Here is a 17,500-nt window from a genome sequence, read left to right on the forward strand (position 1 = left end):
GCTGAGGAATTACGCTGAAAGAAGAACATCACCCAGAGACAGATTCCTTTTAGTTCCCGTTTCAATATGGAGGTGTCAGTCACGGAGCCACTTTACAACGTCTGACACATGATGACACAGAGGCAAGGGTGCCTGCATGTCTAATTGACAATTTGAATGGCCGTCTTCGCTAAAAGGACAGGTACATTGCTTGGCTGCAGCGTTCGATATGTAAAAATAACGGGGGAAACTTTATTAACCACTGAAAGCTTTTAAGCCCTACGGTATGTCATTGTCATACAGGAAATAAAAAAATCGACAAGCTCACAATGCTTCCTGATGCGTTGTGTCGTGAGCTTGTAAATCAAAAATAACAACCTGTTTCCGCCAGAATTTACTGTAGCATTATTTGCGGGACACTTCTGGTTAACAGCAGACATACAAGCTCACGTCACGGCGCAGTTGCAGCCGCTGTGAGCTTGTAGATCACACTCGGCTGCGGCGCCGGAAGCTGCCTGCACCTTCTGCGCAATGCACGATGGGACTTTGGAAAGTTGTGGATACTCTGTAAAATGTATTTTCTTAAATAATTATTACTATTATTTTTACAATTGTTGACAGTTGTGCCCACAAAAGGGATGTCAAGCGTAATGTGGTAAACATGCATTCTTAAATTGACATAAATATCAGACATATCAGACAGTCTACAACAGTGGTTCCCAAACTTGACCCAACATGACCCAAACTAGTGCTCGGGACCACAAACTATAGTGAAAACAGCAGATCTACAAGCTCACAACGTCTCGCTTTGCGAAAACATTTGTTTTCAAATTCATGGAATTTCTTAGATTTTTCATTGATGTCTTCATGAAATTATAGAGAAAAATCTTTGAATTATGTTTTTAATTCATGAAAATCTTTTGGAACATTAATAATTCAAAAACTAAATGTAGGAAACAAAAAACAAAAGGACCCATAAGAATCTGTCTGCGACAGACATGGGTCCCGACCCAGTGTTTGGGAAACAGTGGTCTACAATCACCCAAATGGAAATGTGTGTATTTAAACGTATCCCCATCAGCAATAAAAACAAATGAGAGGAGGGGATATGGAAAGCAGAGTCATGGATCCCCACAGTATTAAGCAGTGGTAGTTTGTGGTTTGACCCAGGGCTGGCTGCATGACACTTAATATCCAATTATTCGCTGTCGCTGTTTGTTGCAAATCTTTCCTGTTGTTTCGATGGGGAATCGGAGCCAAGGATTTTACCGGAGGGTGTCAAATCTGGCATCAGAGGAAACGCTGATGCCAGCCACATTTTTACAGTTATTTCTCTTGGCTTTGGATCTAGACGTCCAGATGTCATAGTTTAGACACACCCTGGTGAAGGCGGCTTAGCTGCTGAAACGTTGGTTTTACTTTAATGTCCTCATAAATTATTACATCGGAGCTATGAGTGTGCGGCCACTATACATACTGTTTATATATATATATATACATACATACATACATACATATCGAATATTCTACAGGACTGTCCAAACTGTCAAATATTAACACTAATGCTGCCACTTAATATGAAGAGTTACATTTTCTTTGCTGCCGCGCCGCTCCCTCCATTAGCAGACGCTATTATCGTGAAGGGCTGGATGGGGTTGTCTTTGCACCGATAGAATGGTGAATGACATCAACGATTACGTCATCTAGTCACATGACATGTGTCATGTGACAGTGTGTCATGGCGGCCGCCAGCCGAGCTTTGTTTGTGCTGTAAACATTTTTATGGGCCTCTCAATGGATTTACTATGGAGGAGCTTCACTTCGCGTGCACGCCCAACGTGCGTTGTAAACAAATCGCGGACATTACCGATGCGGGCGGGAACGGAGCGACGTACTGTAAGTAATAATATTTTTACTGTAAATACAGTAAGATTGACGGTGCTCACCGTCAACGGCACCATGATTTTAACCCTTTAAATGCCGGTGAGGATCGTCAACGGCAGCAGAACTGTTAAGTAAGCAAGAGGCGAACATTGTGAAAATAGCCGATCTACATGCTCACAACGCCTCCCGTTGCAAGGCGTTGTGAGCATGTAGATCTGCTATTTTCACAATATTTATCTGTGGAACCGAGTATTAAATGTAATACCTACAATTCCAAGTGCTTGTCAGGGTGGGGGTCCCCAGTTCAAATATGTTTATTTTGGGGGTCACGGCCTAAAAACGTTTGAGAAGCCCTGGTATAGAGCATTAACAAATTCATCCACCAGGGGCATTGACAGGGGCATTGACAACTCAGGGAAAAAAAAGAAGCGAATATTCGACTTCGGTGAACAACGTCGAATAGTGACTTTGATATTCGAATATTCGAATATTTGGTGAATGCCCTAATATATATATATATATATATATATATATATATATTATTATTATATTATTATATTATTATATAGTTTAGTCACAGACAAGGTATTCCACTTACACTACTGGAATTATGTAAACACTATTTATACATTGTTGAGTCCCTCAGGGCTCTATATTTGGTCCCCTTCTTTTTCCCCCTGTAGACAAAATGTATCCACTGAAAATAAACTTTGCAACGTGTTCTGAGCTGACATGACGTTTTTCTAGAATGTTCGCCTATTAGGACATACCCAGAATAGGGATGTGAGGGTTCAAGTGGTTGACAGATACAGATTGTTACAGATTTGTTACGCAACATGAGCAAAGAACAGTGGAACGCTGATCTTTAATTATTCAATTCTACCATATTCTACATCACAGTAACTGATTGAATTACACATAGGTTCAACCTGTCCTAGAAGTCCATCTTAAATCATAATTAATTTAAATAACCACAGTGCCACAGTAGCGTACTAAACTATTAAAGAGTGTACAGCACAAGCGGGATAAATGCATGCATCAGCTGACAGGTGCTGACACATACTTTATAAAACGAAGTGAAACTGTGAAAGGACAGACAGACAGTTGGACAGAGGCTGTAGCAAGAGAAAACATTTGACAAAAATACTTATCTCCAAGAATTACAGTATTTCCAAGTGTTCTCAACTCAGTCTTGGGTTAGAGTGTCCGCCCCGTGATCGGGAGGTCAATCCCTGGCTGAGTCAAATGGTACCCAATGACTCACTGATTGCATGGGACTCAAGGGTTGGTTTGGGTTAGTCTCTGCGACATACTGCATTAAGTCATGTCCAGGGAGTGTTTGTACATCAAGCTGCCTTGCACTAAGGAAACTTAAGATATGCTTCTGACCAGAACAATTTTGTTCTCATTGCTACTTACTTGTTCTTTTAAATCTCATCTGTGTGATATAGACTTTTGAATTGGCAATAAATCACTGGCCCCTGTCCTGTGTGCATCATAAGCTGCATTTATTGTTGGGAGGCTTTGGTGCGTTGACAGATGATTGTTTGGATTACAGGACCATGGTGGAACATCTTAATTTGAAATTAGTTAAAAATAAGCATCCACTCAAATTACCTTCATCAGTTTACATTATATGTTGACCTAAAAATGTCACAGATAAAATTACAGATCACCATTTTACTTTCGACTAGTTAATTAGAATTTGCTCTCCTTGTTCTGTCTGTATGATAAGTGGTCTTATGGTTCATAATTTAAACACATACCGTCATGTTCACCATACAATAATAACCTCAGTGTTCATGTTTCCATTTTGTAACTCCAAGAGCGTTCCAATTTTACGATCCATTTTGTACTGAGTTAAGTCACAAGGCAGCCTGTGCCCTATAGACAATACTGAAGAACTTGCATGTGCACACACACTACACAGCTGCTTCCAATAGAAATCACCAACCAGCCAGCTGGGAAGTTGTTTAGTAGTGTTGTGTTACATGTTTTTCTACAATGTACATCAACACAAGGACTGAAAAGTGTTTTAAATGTTTATTTATGTTGTTATATGTTTGTTATATGTTCCCCAGGTTCTATGTTCCCCAATTACCACCTTAACCCTAAACCTAACCTCAGTAAAACTAATGCTGGTGAATGCATATTATTAACCTGTGGGGAACATAGAACCTAATTAATTTTGGAAAAATCTTATGATTAAAGGAGTAGTTCACCCCCAAAATGACTTTTTTTCTATTGATTACTCATGCCATGGAGAGTAGAGTTCAATAATATTTTTTGGTTTTTGTCACATTCCTAAGACAAAAACATTATTTGAGTAAATTTACCCCCATTGATTCCGGATCCGGGACGAATGGGGGTACATTTATTGTTATCACATTTTTGTCTTAGGAATGCGACGAAAAACTAAAAATATTATTGAACTCATTGGACTAATCAATAGAAAAAAAGTCATTTTGGGTGTGAACTACTCCTTTAAGAGTAATTAAGCAAGATAACTCATGGGCCTTGGCCATAGTTGAGTTGAGGAGTAAATTACTTATTGCTGGTATGGTTTGGCCCACCTGTTTAAAATGCAGCCATGCTTCAGGTGAGGAGAGTTCAGTATGGTTTGAGACTGAGAAGAGACAACATCAGGGGGGATGCAAGCCAGGGCCTTTATGCAAGGCAGAGAACCAGTTCCTGATAAGTTGTTTTTAGTTTCAGGTGTTAATTTCTGTTTCCTATTTGTAGAACGTTGTTTTTGGCCAGTATTATTTACCTGTCAAATCCTTGCAAGGTAAATAAAATACCAGAAAATGTACATGTGGAGCTGTCTACTTCTTGGGAGCCTGGAACCATCGGCCAGCTTGTTACAAACACTCAGGAATTTACTGTGCATACTTTAGACTAGAAAGGTGCAATTCTGGGAAATTGCGAGTGTGGTTGCCGTTTTTGCATTTTCCCGTTCAAGTCAATGGGGTTACTAGGAGAGAACAATAGAGTGTTGCCTATAGCAACCACACTAGTCTCCAAGGAGAAATCTTCAATAACTAACAAACATGCATTGCATATAAACAACTAACAAACAAATGGGGGGTTTGGGGCGCATAGCCATAGCATGTCTTCTATGATTTATAAAACATGTTGGTCAAATCACACAATCTTATTGGTTGGTTGATGATAATAAGAATAATATACCATGTCTATCAAGTTTTACATCATTGTAATTGAATTATGCATAATGTTTGATCTTCCAGAATGTGGTTATTATCCAATGAGGATCTGCTGAGAACCTCCAAACATAAACACCAAACACACCATGTCTGCCTCAAACTGGCTGACCAAGACTGAGAAACTGATTCTACATGAATGTATTTCGAGGTAGAGTGAGGCATCTAACAGGATTTTAATCCATAAGCTAAAAAAGGGGGGGAAGGGGTCTTTAAAGTTAACTTTGACCTTCTTGGAGGCTTAAGGACAGGAGGACAAAGGACCACATGCAGAGCTGTGGAAAGATGAGATTGATGAAGTGGAAGGAAACCCTGAGGCAAACGAATCAAATAGAACGTCGGAATCATTTGATGATTGATTTCAGGAGAAAGATGTTGTTTTAACTCTTCATACAGCTTCAAAGGTGCAGGTTGATAAAATGAGATTTCTGTCAGTATCAGAAGTGTCAAAGGATGACAGGCAAAGCTGAACAAACATAAGACTGATCAACTTGAATGTTGCATGAAGTAGCAACAGCATTGTTTATGCAGACAGTCAGAGACTGCTATAGAAATTATCATTGTAAGGAAATGGTTATGAAAGTTATTCAGATGGCATGTTGTTTAGACAGATGTTAGGTTCAGTATTTACCTGGTGCCATAGCAGAAACGTGGAGGTACAGTAAGAGTGCATAAGAATAAGATCAAATAAATACATGAATAAGAAGACATCAAGACAATAAATGTAAATGCATATGAATTTACATCTATTGCCTATGAATGGATGTAGTCTATCAAAGAAGTGAATCTTACTACTATAATTCAAGAGGGGTCCCCCAATTCATGTGCCAGGATGACAAGTGCAGGAACACTCAAAAACAACTGGGTTTTCGCCTACAATATTCTCCAGAGGCATGGCCACGTTATAGGCTATCTTTCCTACCTTCAATAGACTTATGTGATGAGTAATTTAACTTTTAACAAAATAAATTATGGGCATGCTTCACATAACATCACAATATCACCAGAGACATGGCACGTGACATCACAATATCTCCTTATTACCAGTAAGACGCCCTAAGGGACAATATCTCCAGGGGCATGGCCATGTTATAGGCTACCTTCAATAGACCTACATGATGAATAATCTAACATTTTGCTAAATATTCATGCCTGTACGTTATTCATAATATATTTTCCTTTTTTATATACTGGAGCTCCCCTTCCTATATAAACCCATTGTAAATTCATCACTGGAGCAGCGATCTGTAAATCTGTAGATGCAAAATTGTGGGCCTGTATCTCTAGTTAGAGGAAATATGAGATAAATGACAGAGAGAGGAAAGACAATGTGATGATCAGGTCAACCGCCCAAGGACCCAATGAAAAAGTGTCACACAAAAACCCAACATATTATCAGTTATCATAATAGAAGGTGATATCACTAGTGTTTGCTACAAAAAAGGTTTGCTGATTTATTAAATGATGGAAAATTTCCCATTATAACATTAATTCATTCATAACATTTTGTTACTCGTCTTTTTTGCATGAAGGGTAGTGTTATGTCATTTGGCATAAGGTGAGGGTAAGTTATTTTAAGGTAAAGTATTTGGGTAATGGTTAGGGTAAGCTAAATTTCTATTCAGATAAAGGTTAGCTTAAAGATTAATGACACTATCGCAGATGAATTAAACTACATTGGACTCTTTTTCAGTACTAGGCTTGCCGTCAGATCGGGCTTCCACAAAGACTTCAAACACACATTGCAGAGTTGCAGTGGATAAACGCTGAAATATTCTAATCTCTAGCTTCGAGGTCTATTTTGGCAGCTCAGCCGCACATTTCGCATGACACAACGGCACAGACCTAATTGTGACATTCTGGATTAATGCCATCACCTGACCTGTGGCACATGACATCCCTGTCTGTCTCCACTGTGCTGTTGAAGCGGAGAAGCCTCTTTAAGCTCAAGCCCTGCTGCGCTGCTGCATTTGCATTGTTTGGTTTTTCCCTGCCAAGTCAAATTCCTTACGAATGCCTCGCTTCGCTGAGGACACGCAAGGTGGCGTGAATGATATGCAGTCTCCACACACACACACACACACACACACACACACACACACACACACACACACACACACACACACACACACACACACACACACACACACACACACACACACAACCCAAGCATGAATGCATATGCTATGCACGCACACACACGCATGCACACATACGTTCAGAACCACTATGCATATTTTTCCAGAAATGCGCACACAATGGATTAAGGAATGATGAATTCATTCACATTTCCAAAACATAATTATTGCAATATCAATCAACCCAAAATAAAGCAGTACGATAACAATACAAGTGACTTATACCAAATAACAAATGCACCCAAATTCACTGTTGGAAATTAATCAATCGATCGATTTGCATTTAAGAAAGACAGTATCAGCCAAGTAGGTTCTTATGATGATGTCTCTGTTTTTTCTGCCCTTTCTTTTCGTTATGCCACTGCTTTTAAACACTGTAGCATTTGAAAAATGTTATGTAATGTAACAAAGTGTGATACAAATAAAATGTATTATTATGATTGTTATTATTACTAGTATTATTATGTGGTTTCAGATAATAAAACATTCAGAAAGTTCTTCTTTTCCCCTGACTGTGTTCTACCTTCTACCTATTAGCCTAAACAAGTCACTGTAAAGGACATGGCAACACAACATTCTAATAGGAGTAGCCATGTAACATGGTAAATGCAGAGAAACATTAAATAAATACACCTGCAATTTCACATTGTAGATTTCCAAATCATTCCACCTGTCCATTTGCAAACTGTGTGTGAGCCTCCAGTCGTAGTGACTTACTGTATAATCTTTATTCTTTAAATTCATCAGCATGATAAAGACTGCATGTACTAGATACGTGAAATGAGTTTCGATCGTTAGATGAGGCAGAAGATTGCGTTCGCAGCTCCACTCCTCCACACACCATTAATGAGACTTTTTTTATATAGTGTTCCCTGGCTCGCCACAACAATTTCCCTCTTTTGAGCCTTCTTTTAGCGTACCGGTAGTTGTTTGTAATTAACGTTCAACGAGGAGAACTGCAAAAATGTGCTACACAACAATTTGACGCTGTAAACCACTGGTTCCCAAACACTGGGTCAGGACCCATTTGTGGGTGGCGGACACATTTTTATGGATCCCTTAATTTTTGGTTTCCTTCAATTTGTTTTTTATTATTATTATTTCAAAACATTTTCAATAAACATTCCCAAAAAAGCAGTTTTTCCATGAATTAAAAAAACAAATTCAATGTTTGTTCTAATTTCATGAAGAAATCAAAGAGAAATCAAAGAAATTCCATACATTTTAAGTTAAAGAAGTTGTGAAAATAGAAGAACTACAAGCTCACAACTGTGACCAAAACTACTGCTATTTTGGGTCACGGGCAAACGTCTAATTTCTCTTTTGGGTCACGGCCTAAAAAGTTTGGGAACCACTGCTGTAAACTCCCAATGACGGCTGACAATCAGTCCGTCACATGGTATTGTGGGGTAGTTGCCCATTCCCTGTTATTGTAGTATTAAACCTTCCTCCATGTGTCTCTTTATGGGGAAAAAATATAATTACTTTCCCCAATTAAAGCGAAAATGACATGGATAATGGTGGCTGTCAGCTTACAGAAGAAAGAAAACAATTACTTAGTGGACCTGCAAAAAGAAAAGAAAAGAAATCCCCCCATAATGATTGAAACGGAAACAAATGGAACTGTACAGATATAATTGGTTCCATTTCTACACTCTTCTGTACAGTCTTCTGATTGAAAGGTAGGGTAAGTGATATTTTTTGGTTAAAACAAAAAGTGTGTTAAAAGGTTAAAGCTATTATTCTGATAATAATTGTTGCACCAGCCGACAGACTCCTACAGCTCTCATGGAGAGAGCCCATACATAGCCTTCCGTACGAATCGGGATATCTGGCCTTACAACCCAGATATCTCATAAGCATGAGGGTTGACATCTCGGTTAAGTTCTCACCGGACACCACTGCGGCGGGTCCTAATCCTGGACAACCAGTCCCGTAGAGTAGTATTTTATAAGGAGAGAGTGCCCATTTATCAGCTTAATTTTCGATAGTGTTCCAGTTCCTGTCATTGCTAATTTCTTTGTGTCATCGCAATTGTATCCTGATTGGATACAATTGGTATCCTGGCCTGAAAATGCAGAATATAGAGCTAGTTATCTTATTCTAACCAAAGGAAATCAAGAGCTATTTAACTTATTTTAACCAAACGAAATCATTTACCCTTCCTTTAAATCAACACGGAATATTTTACTCTCCCCTGACGATAAGACTATTAGACCCAGGCTGTGTGTCTCTGTACAGTAGTTCACCCACAGGGACAGAAAGAACCACTCCAGCAGGTGCAGCTTCATCTCGTCAGTAGGTGACATTTAGAAAAACCCAGTGACAGAACTTCCTGTGGCGTAGATTCCCAGCCACTGAAAAGAATCTCAGCACGGAGTCATATCATTATTCATGATGCAGCCATGGGACTCACCGACTTCAATATGTGGCAGCCTGTTGCATCAGCTTTCCCTATATCTGATGTCCCTCTGGGTTTTAATACAGATATTATTCATTCATGTTCTTTTACCCCCCGTTCATTTTAGTATACTCTCACATGCTGTTTGTTCATCACTCTGTTTATATGACTTACATATTGAGGTGGTTAATAGAGTGGGGGGGGGGGGGGGGGACATCTAAACATAGTATAATGCAGCAGCCACTATTCTTTTAAAATGATGTAACCTAGTGCCTACTGTACCAAATAATATCTAACATAACCCTATATGTATAACAGAAATATGTAGTGCAATTACAGTTGACATCAATTACAAGCATTCAAAATTGAGGTGTCAAAAATAATCATCATCATATTAAGTTAGATGTTGAAGCAGTCTCCCATTTAAACAAGAGCTTTACTCTGAGGCGTCTGCTCTACAAAATGCCAGGTAAAGTGTCAGACATTATTCTGTTCTGGTTCTGCAAAATATTTCAATAATATCATTGCATTAGCGGCCCAGGGTGCCATAGGATATTCCAAAGCAGCCAGGGAGCCGTGGTAATCCACAGCTTCAACTAGGGACTGTACGACGGAGACCGGTTGGGATCTCATTCATCGATTCTAAAATTATGTTTGGCAAGAGGGAGCGTGTCGATATTTCGACATAACATTTGTTCTACGTCCCAGTATTTCGACGCGGGTGAATGGTAACCACCTGGTGAAATGCTAACGTGCCGACGCTGGTGAATGTTAACCTCTATGCCTAAAACTAACCCAAACGCTAACCTAACCTCAGTAACCCTGACACTGGTTAGTAGCTAACCTGCCGACGCCCGTAGTCGAAATAATGGGACGTAGAAATAGCGAGATTTCCCCTTGGCAAGAAGGCTATCCAATAGCCTATGGAAGACAACACATACAGTATATAGGGAAATAGCCCTATTTTATGTTTCAGGTTGTCCTTTAGAATTTTATTGTTGTTGATGGCTAGAAGCTTATGATTTATTGTATCTGCCACTGTTGACCACATGAGAGACATGTTTTCCAGACCACATTCTTATGCCTACAGTGTATATGACAGTTTGTTCTTCAATGGAACTTGCACTGTTATCACTGTGGTCGTATTTTTTGGTATCAGTACGTGATACGCAAATAGGCTGGGGCTTGTAGAGTTGCAATCATGATCCAAAGAATCCAAGGAGAAAAAAGGATTTAGATTGTACAACCTACAGTTCAAGAGTTATTGGCCAGAACGTGAAGTTGGCTATTATAACGCCACAAGGAGGCCATTTAGAAAAAAGGGGAAAAAAAGGAAATACGAGTGGAGGTTCTTCACTGGCCTACTGGGAGTGTGTGTAAAGTCTTACCACAATTGGATGCTGTGTTCATGATTTATAGCTACTGAAATGTTACAACATTTTAAAGAGGAGTCACTAATTGCAACTCTTTCACTCCATTTCTTATTTGTAATTTTATATTTTTCAGAAGGTGGTTAGCATTCATTCATATCATCATCGTCTCTGTCGGGTGGAAACCTCTTATGTCCAAAGCTGTTACTTTTTCAGGATTCAAATTCAAAATAGCGAAAGTAGCAGATCTACAAGCTCGAAACGTGACGCTTCTTGCCACGTTCCAAGCTTGCGGATCTGCTAATTTTGATACTTTTGTGTGACGTAGTATGATCAAATAGCGTGTAAATATACAGGGTGGAAAACACACACACACACACACACACACGCACACGCACACACACACACACACACACACACACACACACACACACACACACACACACACACACACCCCCACAGTGTTAAAATATGGACATGAGAGGTTTTTACCCGACAGCAACGATATGCTGCACGCTATGATTTCTAAGCAAAATGTTGTAGTCAGGTAAATGGGGTACTTGGATTCAGACATCTGGGAAAGGGCCAAAAGTAAAGTTGGGAACCGCTGACTGGTAGTGGGCTGGAATGTTTTTTTGTTGGAATGTGTTTTTTTTTTGCCATATTGCAGCAGCCGTGTAGGGGCTGACGGCGGGTGGATCATAAGAGCGTACCGGGCTGTGGTTGTGCTGATAGACACATACTGTGACAGGCCATGGGATTTGCGGTGGGACACTTTGGTGAGATGTGCGTGACAGCACACTGGCTCAGGGTGACAAAGTGACAGTATGAAAATCTCTCTCTTCCCATCCCAAACGTTTGTCATAGTACTCCAAATCAGCTGCACAAGACAACTGTCCTCAAACAGCCCCCCCCCTATCATACTGCATGAGAAAAAGCAGTCACGATTTAGGCATTTTATGCTTTGGGGCTTTCAGATGGATACAGTAAACAGAGAGAGAAGGTGGGCGAGAGATGGGATGACACCAGAACTGGGCAATATATTGCTATCGTAAAGCGAGACTAGATATGATTTGGTCATGATATTGTGATATGGCATAAGTGTTGACTTTTCCTGGTTTTAGTCACCTGTGCCTTATTTTATCTTATAGTAGAAGCTTTGAAAAATGTTAAAGAAAATACCATGATATTTTATCTTCAGCTGCAGGAAGGACTAGATCCTTATATGGTTTGTGCTCTTATAGGCTGTGATCCACCAGGGTACCCCATCAAGAATGACTTATAAGGAGTTATGCCTGCATGTCTGTGTCTGGGTTTCTGTGACTTTGGCAAGGACACTCGCTCAACCAGCACCTGTTATAATGGGATTGTGGGAGTTTCTCAACATGAATTTACATTTGACATTCTTCATTTCTTCCTTTCTTGCTTTCTTTCTTGCTTTCTTACAAGTATACTTCAAAAAAGACAGCGGTTAAGTTCTCCAACCTTTTAATTTCAAGGACCCCCAGTTTGGTATGCTTTTGGCCACAAACCCCTCAAATGGGCCCATTTGGTTACAATTTGCACACTCTCAGAGTTACAGAACTGTACGTGTCAATTGACTTCCTAACTATCAATCATTTAGCTGACCCCCAGAACCACTTAAGGACCCCTGGGGGTCCCCAGGCCCCACTTTGAGAACCACTGCACTAAATGACACTGAGTTATTGTGAGTTGGTCTTTTGAATAGCTGAGCCTGCTATCACCCCAGTGCAGTTAAGATGTCGGGCCATTTTTACAGCCATATGATTTCCACCATACTGAATACACATTTTGTGTGGTGGCATTCTGTTGAAGATGGATTTCAAAATAACACTGAAGTGCACATATATGGAGATTTAATAAAATATAACATTTGTCTAAGGCCTAGTAATAATTCAGAACTGTTCATAGACCATCGGTCTCTCTCCTGTTGCACTTACAGTATTTACGGTATGTGGTTTCCTGCGGGAACCACTGATCTAAATGAATAGGCAGTGATATCAACAATAAGGGTGTGCAGCCTGCTCACAACACATCACTTGTAGATCGTCTATTTTCACTATTCATAGTGGGGTTGACATTCTTAAAAAAATAGCAGATCTGTAACCTCAGAGGTTGTAGACCAGTTATTCTCAGCAAATAGATTTTGGTGTGGAGGGAAAGGGGAGCTGACTTGGCATACAGTCAAATAGTATATAGCTTTGAATTGGTTCATTTATACCTTGTTGCTCATCCCTGTCCTTAAATAAAAACGTGTGTGTGTGTGTGTGTGTGTGCGTGCGTGCGTGCGTGCGTGCGTGCGTGCGTGTGCACGCGCGCGCGCGCGTAAGTGTGTGTGTGTGTATTGCTATTTTCACTATTTTTGTCATGACACCGTATAAAATAGTAGTTAAAGTTAATAGATTTGTTGATAACATTTTTAAAACAGTTCTTCTCAATTATTCGATAAATCAAAAAAATAAATCAATAGAATAATCGCTCAGGTGCTCAGATGGGGCGATAAAAAAAACTAAGAAAATAATCAATAGTTGCCCTAATTGTCATTGAGCAAAATGGTTGGCCATAGTGTGACAGCGGTATGCGCTTCAAAGAAGTGACGTCACATCATGTGACAGATATACTGTATAAATGCAGTCCGTTTACATCAATGACAAATCAGTTGTTGTCGGGTGGAAGTCTAAAACCATTCCTTTTGTATTTATCATTTTAAAAGTGATTTAAAATAGTTAATAGCTACAAGCTTGTAGATCTGCTATTTTCACTAGTTTTGTGCGACTGTCTTGTATGATGAAGCAGGGCTTTCCTTCACGAAAGAAAATTTGAAACTTGGAGATACGAGGTTTCTGCCCGACAGTATGTTCAATCCCACAGCAGGAAACACACAGTGATGTAGAGCTGTGTGACGGCCATGAAGCCATGCAGTGCATGCACACACTGGCACTGTGTCAGCAGTAGCACTGACACAGCAAGGGGCTCTGCTTTAGAATTCAATGAGATTTAATTATTCACAAGTGTGCTCCATCGATCTAAAGGGCAGCCAGAGAGAAGACCTATGGAGGAGCTGGATATGGGTGCACGCACGTGCGTGCGCACAGGGATGGGGTTGGTGTGGGGGATGGGTGAGGTGGGGGCACCCATCCATGCTTTTACCCTCCTCTTATCTGGTCGTTCATTTTAATGTCCGGTGCGGGGATACGTTTTCATCCCTGCTTCTGGTCTGACACTGTCTGATATGTTCGATATATTTATGTTTGCTCATATCACAATTTAACAATTGCAATAAACATGTAGGCCTATGTTAAATGCATGCAGGAATGTTTTTTGTTCAAATGTTAAAGTTCCATATTCTGATAGTAATTATTGGTATTGTGTTCTCCCCACCTCTCCAGGTCTTTAATAAACAGAAGGAAAGAAAAGATCAGTTGGGTTGCCAATTTCAACCAATCGGGAGAGAGTACACATTTTTGGAGCTTCGTGTTCAAATTCTGCTTGTTCGATTGTTTGTGTCATCACTAACAATGTACAATTTAAACAAACTTGTTTATCCTGTACCCCTGAAACTGCATTTTCTGTTCACTAAATAAAGAACTGGAGAGACGGGGAGACTGACTCCGTTACTGAACAAACACTTGGCACGGATACAAATGCTAAGCAGGCCCACTTGACCCCAATTTTGGATCAAGAAGGCGAAAGAAAAAGATCTAAGTGACTATGTATGAGGGGTTGTTATATCCATTAGTTTGACTGACTGTTGCAACCACACAATGGTACAAAAAAAAAAAAAAGAACTGTTCTACATCATTGTGTAATATGGTCAGGTGAGCCTAGTCTCCATAGAGAGAACGGGGAACAGTGGCTGAATGCTAGCTAGGCCCCTACAGTGAGGAGACGGTCCACTGCCTCCGTTATGCTGTGGAGGGCATTTTGCTGACATGGTTTGGGTCCACTTGTCCCCTTAAAAGGAAGGGTCACTGCAAATCAATACGAAGCCATTCTGAGTGATCGCCTTCATCCCATGATGAAATACTATACTCCCTGATGGGAGGTGTCTTGTCCAGCATGCCAATGATAGCCCCATCCACTGGATGGTTTGATGAGTATGGAGATTATGTGAATCATATGATACGCCCCTCACACGCATTTCAACCCAATTAAACACCTTTTGGAGATTGTAATCTGTTAGATAGCGACTTTCCACTACCGTCGTAAAAACACCAAATGAGTCAATGTTTTAAGCACACACGCACGCACACACGCACGCACGCACACACGCACACACACACACACACACACACACACACACACACACACACACACACACACACACACACACACACACACACACTGGAATACACATTGGAATACACACTGGAATACACACAAGCACATTAAGTCAAGCGTGGCCACTTGACAACACACTAGCATCTTACACAGATGGACAGATGGACACAGACAAATATGTCCAATAAATTGAGGCATAAATCCTCCCCTACCTCCCATATTTGCATAATGGACTATGCTAACAAACTATAACAATCACATAAATTGAATGCCATAGCGTGGGTGGGGAACAATGCTAGATTATGTTTCAGATTAAAGTGAACTAATACAATTATTTGTATTACTGTAACACTTTGTTGCGGTACGAAAATGACATAAGGCACACTGTTGCAATGCACCAGCAGATGTGTGCATATCAAATCTAAAACCATATTCTATATAGTGACATATACCAGGAAGGCACAGACTGTCTCTATATATCCTTCACTGCGCAAGAAAAGTAAAATGCCTGATTTTGAATGTGACTTTTCTTTGAAAAGACAAATCAGGAATTCACAGCTCATACTAAACTCTGTGTGTGTGTGTGTGTGTGTGTGTGTGTGTGTGTGTGTGTGTGTGTGTGTGTGTGTGTGTGTGTGTGTGTGCCCATGTTTGTGTGTGTGTGTGTGTGTGTGTGTGTGTGTGTGTGAGAGAGAGAGAGAGAGAGAGAGAGAGAGAGCCTTAAATGCTGTATTATATGTGTGGTGGATGGAATGGATTTTTTTTAACACTCCATATTAGGCTATACCGGTATATGTGGGATGGATTACTGCACTTCGGACAGACACAGAGAGAGAGAGAGAAGAGAGAGAGAGACAGAGACAGAGACAGAGACAGAGACAGAGACAGAGACAGAGACAGAGACAGAGAGACAGAGAGAGAGGCTGGCAGTGATGCGCTATGGTTACAATGTGCTCAATGGTGGCTTGTATGGCCCCTCTGTTCCATCACCACCAGGGGTCACTGTAGCTCTTCTCCAATTCTCCACTCATTCTGCAACCCTCAGTGCACATGCATATATTCCTCTCACTCACCAGCTCTGTGCTGCTGCCGCAGGATGGCTGCGTTTCCTGGCCGTGGCGAGGCAGAGGACTTGGCCACTGAGGCAGTGGTCGATGTGCTGCTGGACGGGACGAGCCCGGGCCCGGCTTGCTGAGGTACCCGGGGCTTCCCCTGATGTCCTCCTTGACCTCCGTCTCCTGCCCCCACATTCCCCTGGCCCTGCCACTGCCCCTGGCCCGGCTCGGACGTCGCCCTGCCCCCGCTGCCCGCCGCCGTGTTGCTGTTTCTCAGGGGCGAGCGGTTCTGGATGTGCGACACGGCCTCCTCTGCCAACATGCCGTCGCGAGCCGTGACGCGGAGCGTGGCCTGCACGTTAAATTCCTGAGTCTCGTCGGCCCACAGGTCAGACACGCGACACTCGTACAAACCTTCGTCCTCCCGCTTCACCTTGGACAGGCTGAGGCGGTGGGAGATGGCGTTGCCCTGCACACGCACAGTCTGCAGTATAGAGTGGATGGGGGTGGGGGAAAGAGAAATAGAGCGAGAAAAGGGAATGTGGCAGAGAAACAGACAGATAATTGACTGGGCAAATAATTAAGCAATGCTTACACAACAATACATTTTTAGCATCCAGTCACTCGCTTCCTTTCATGGTGTTCTTACTCAGGGGCAGTAGCTTTCTCTTTCATTGCATAAGAGGGAGACAAATGAACAAGTTGTGACCTCATGCTGGCTGCTTACCAGACCCATTGGCTTGGCTCAAAAGAAGTCTCAATTAAGTTTTTGGCAAGAAACTGCACCAAAACAGTAAAGCACCTTGTCAAAACACTGAACACAATGCTGCCAAAGTTTGAAAACAGCCAAATCAAAGGCACTCAGGGCCCAAGTGGAAAATGTGATTGTAGAAAATAGGACAGTCAGGGAAATGCCCAGCTGTCCACTGTGTCCACTGGATGAGACATTGGTGCTAAGCTGGATTTATGGTGTCTAACAGGGTCATATCCTCCTGAGTATGAAGACAATGGGATTCAATTTGAATAGTGCAGACTGCACAAGGGCTATCAGCTGGAGTGATGCTATCAATCTGCATCAGTTGGTTGCATATTATGTCCTATTCAGCACACCTCAATGGTTTTCATGCTGCAAAATTACAATACATTTTCT

At 41.1% G+C, this 17,500-nt stretch overlaps 1 protein-coding gene across 1 annotated transcript in view; it reads right to left on the bottom strand.

Annotated features, from left to right (window-relative positions):
- Positions 1-17,500, bottom strand: part of vstm2b (V-set and transmembrane domain containing 2B) — a gene marked incomplete at both ends in the record, with an annotated part of 31,950 nt that overhangs the window by 11,468 nt on the left and 2,982 nt on the right. The window contains one exon of the mRNA XM_080729966.1: positions 16,369-16,834. Within this exon, the coding sequence (XP_080586092.1) occupies positions 16,369-16,834 (466 nt within the window). The remainder of the gene's footprint in view (positions 1-16,368; positions 16,835-17,500) is intronic.

This window comes from Nannobrachium achirus (genome assembly GCF_963921795.1).
Source record: "Nannobrachium achirus genome assembly, chromosome: 7".
Taxonomy (NCBI): Eukaryota; Metazoa; Chordata; class Actinopteri; order Myctophiformes; family Myctophidae; genus Nannobrachium; species Nannobrachium achirus.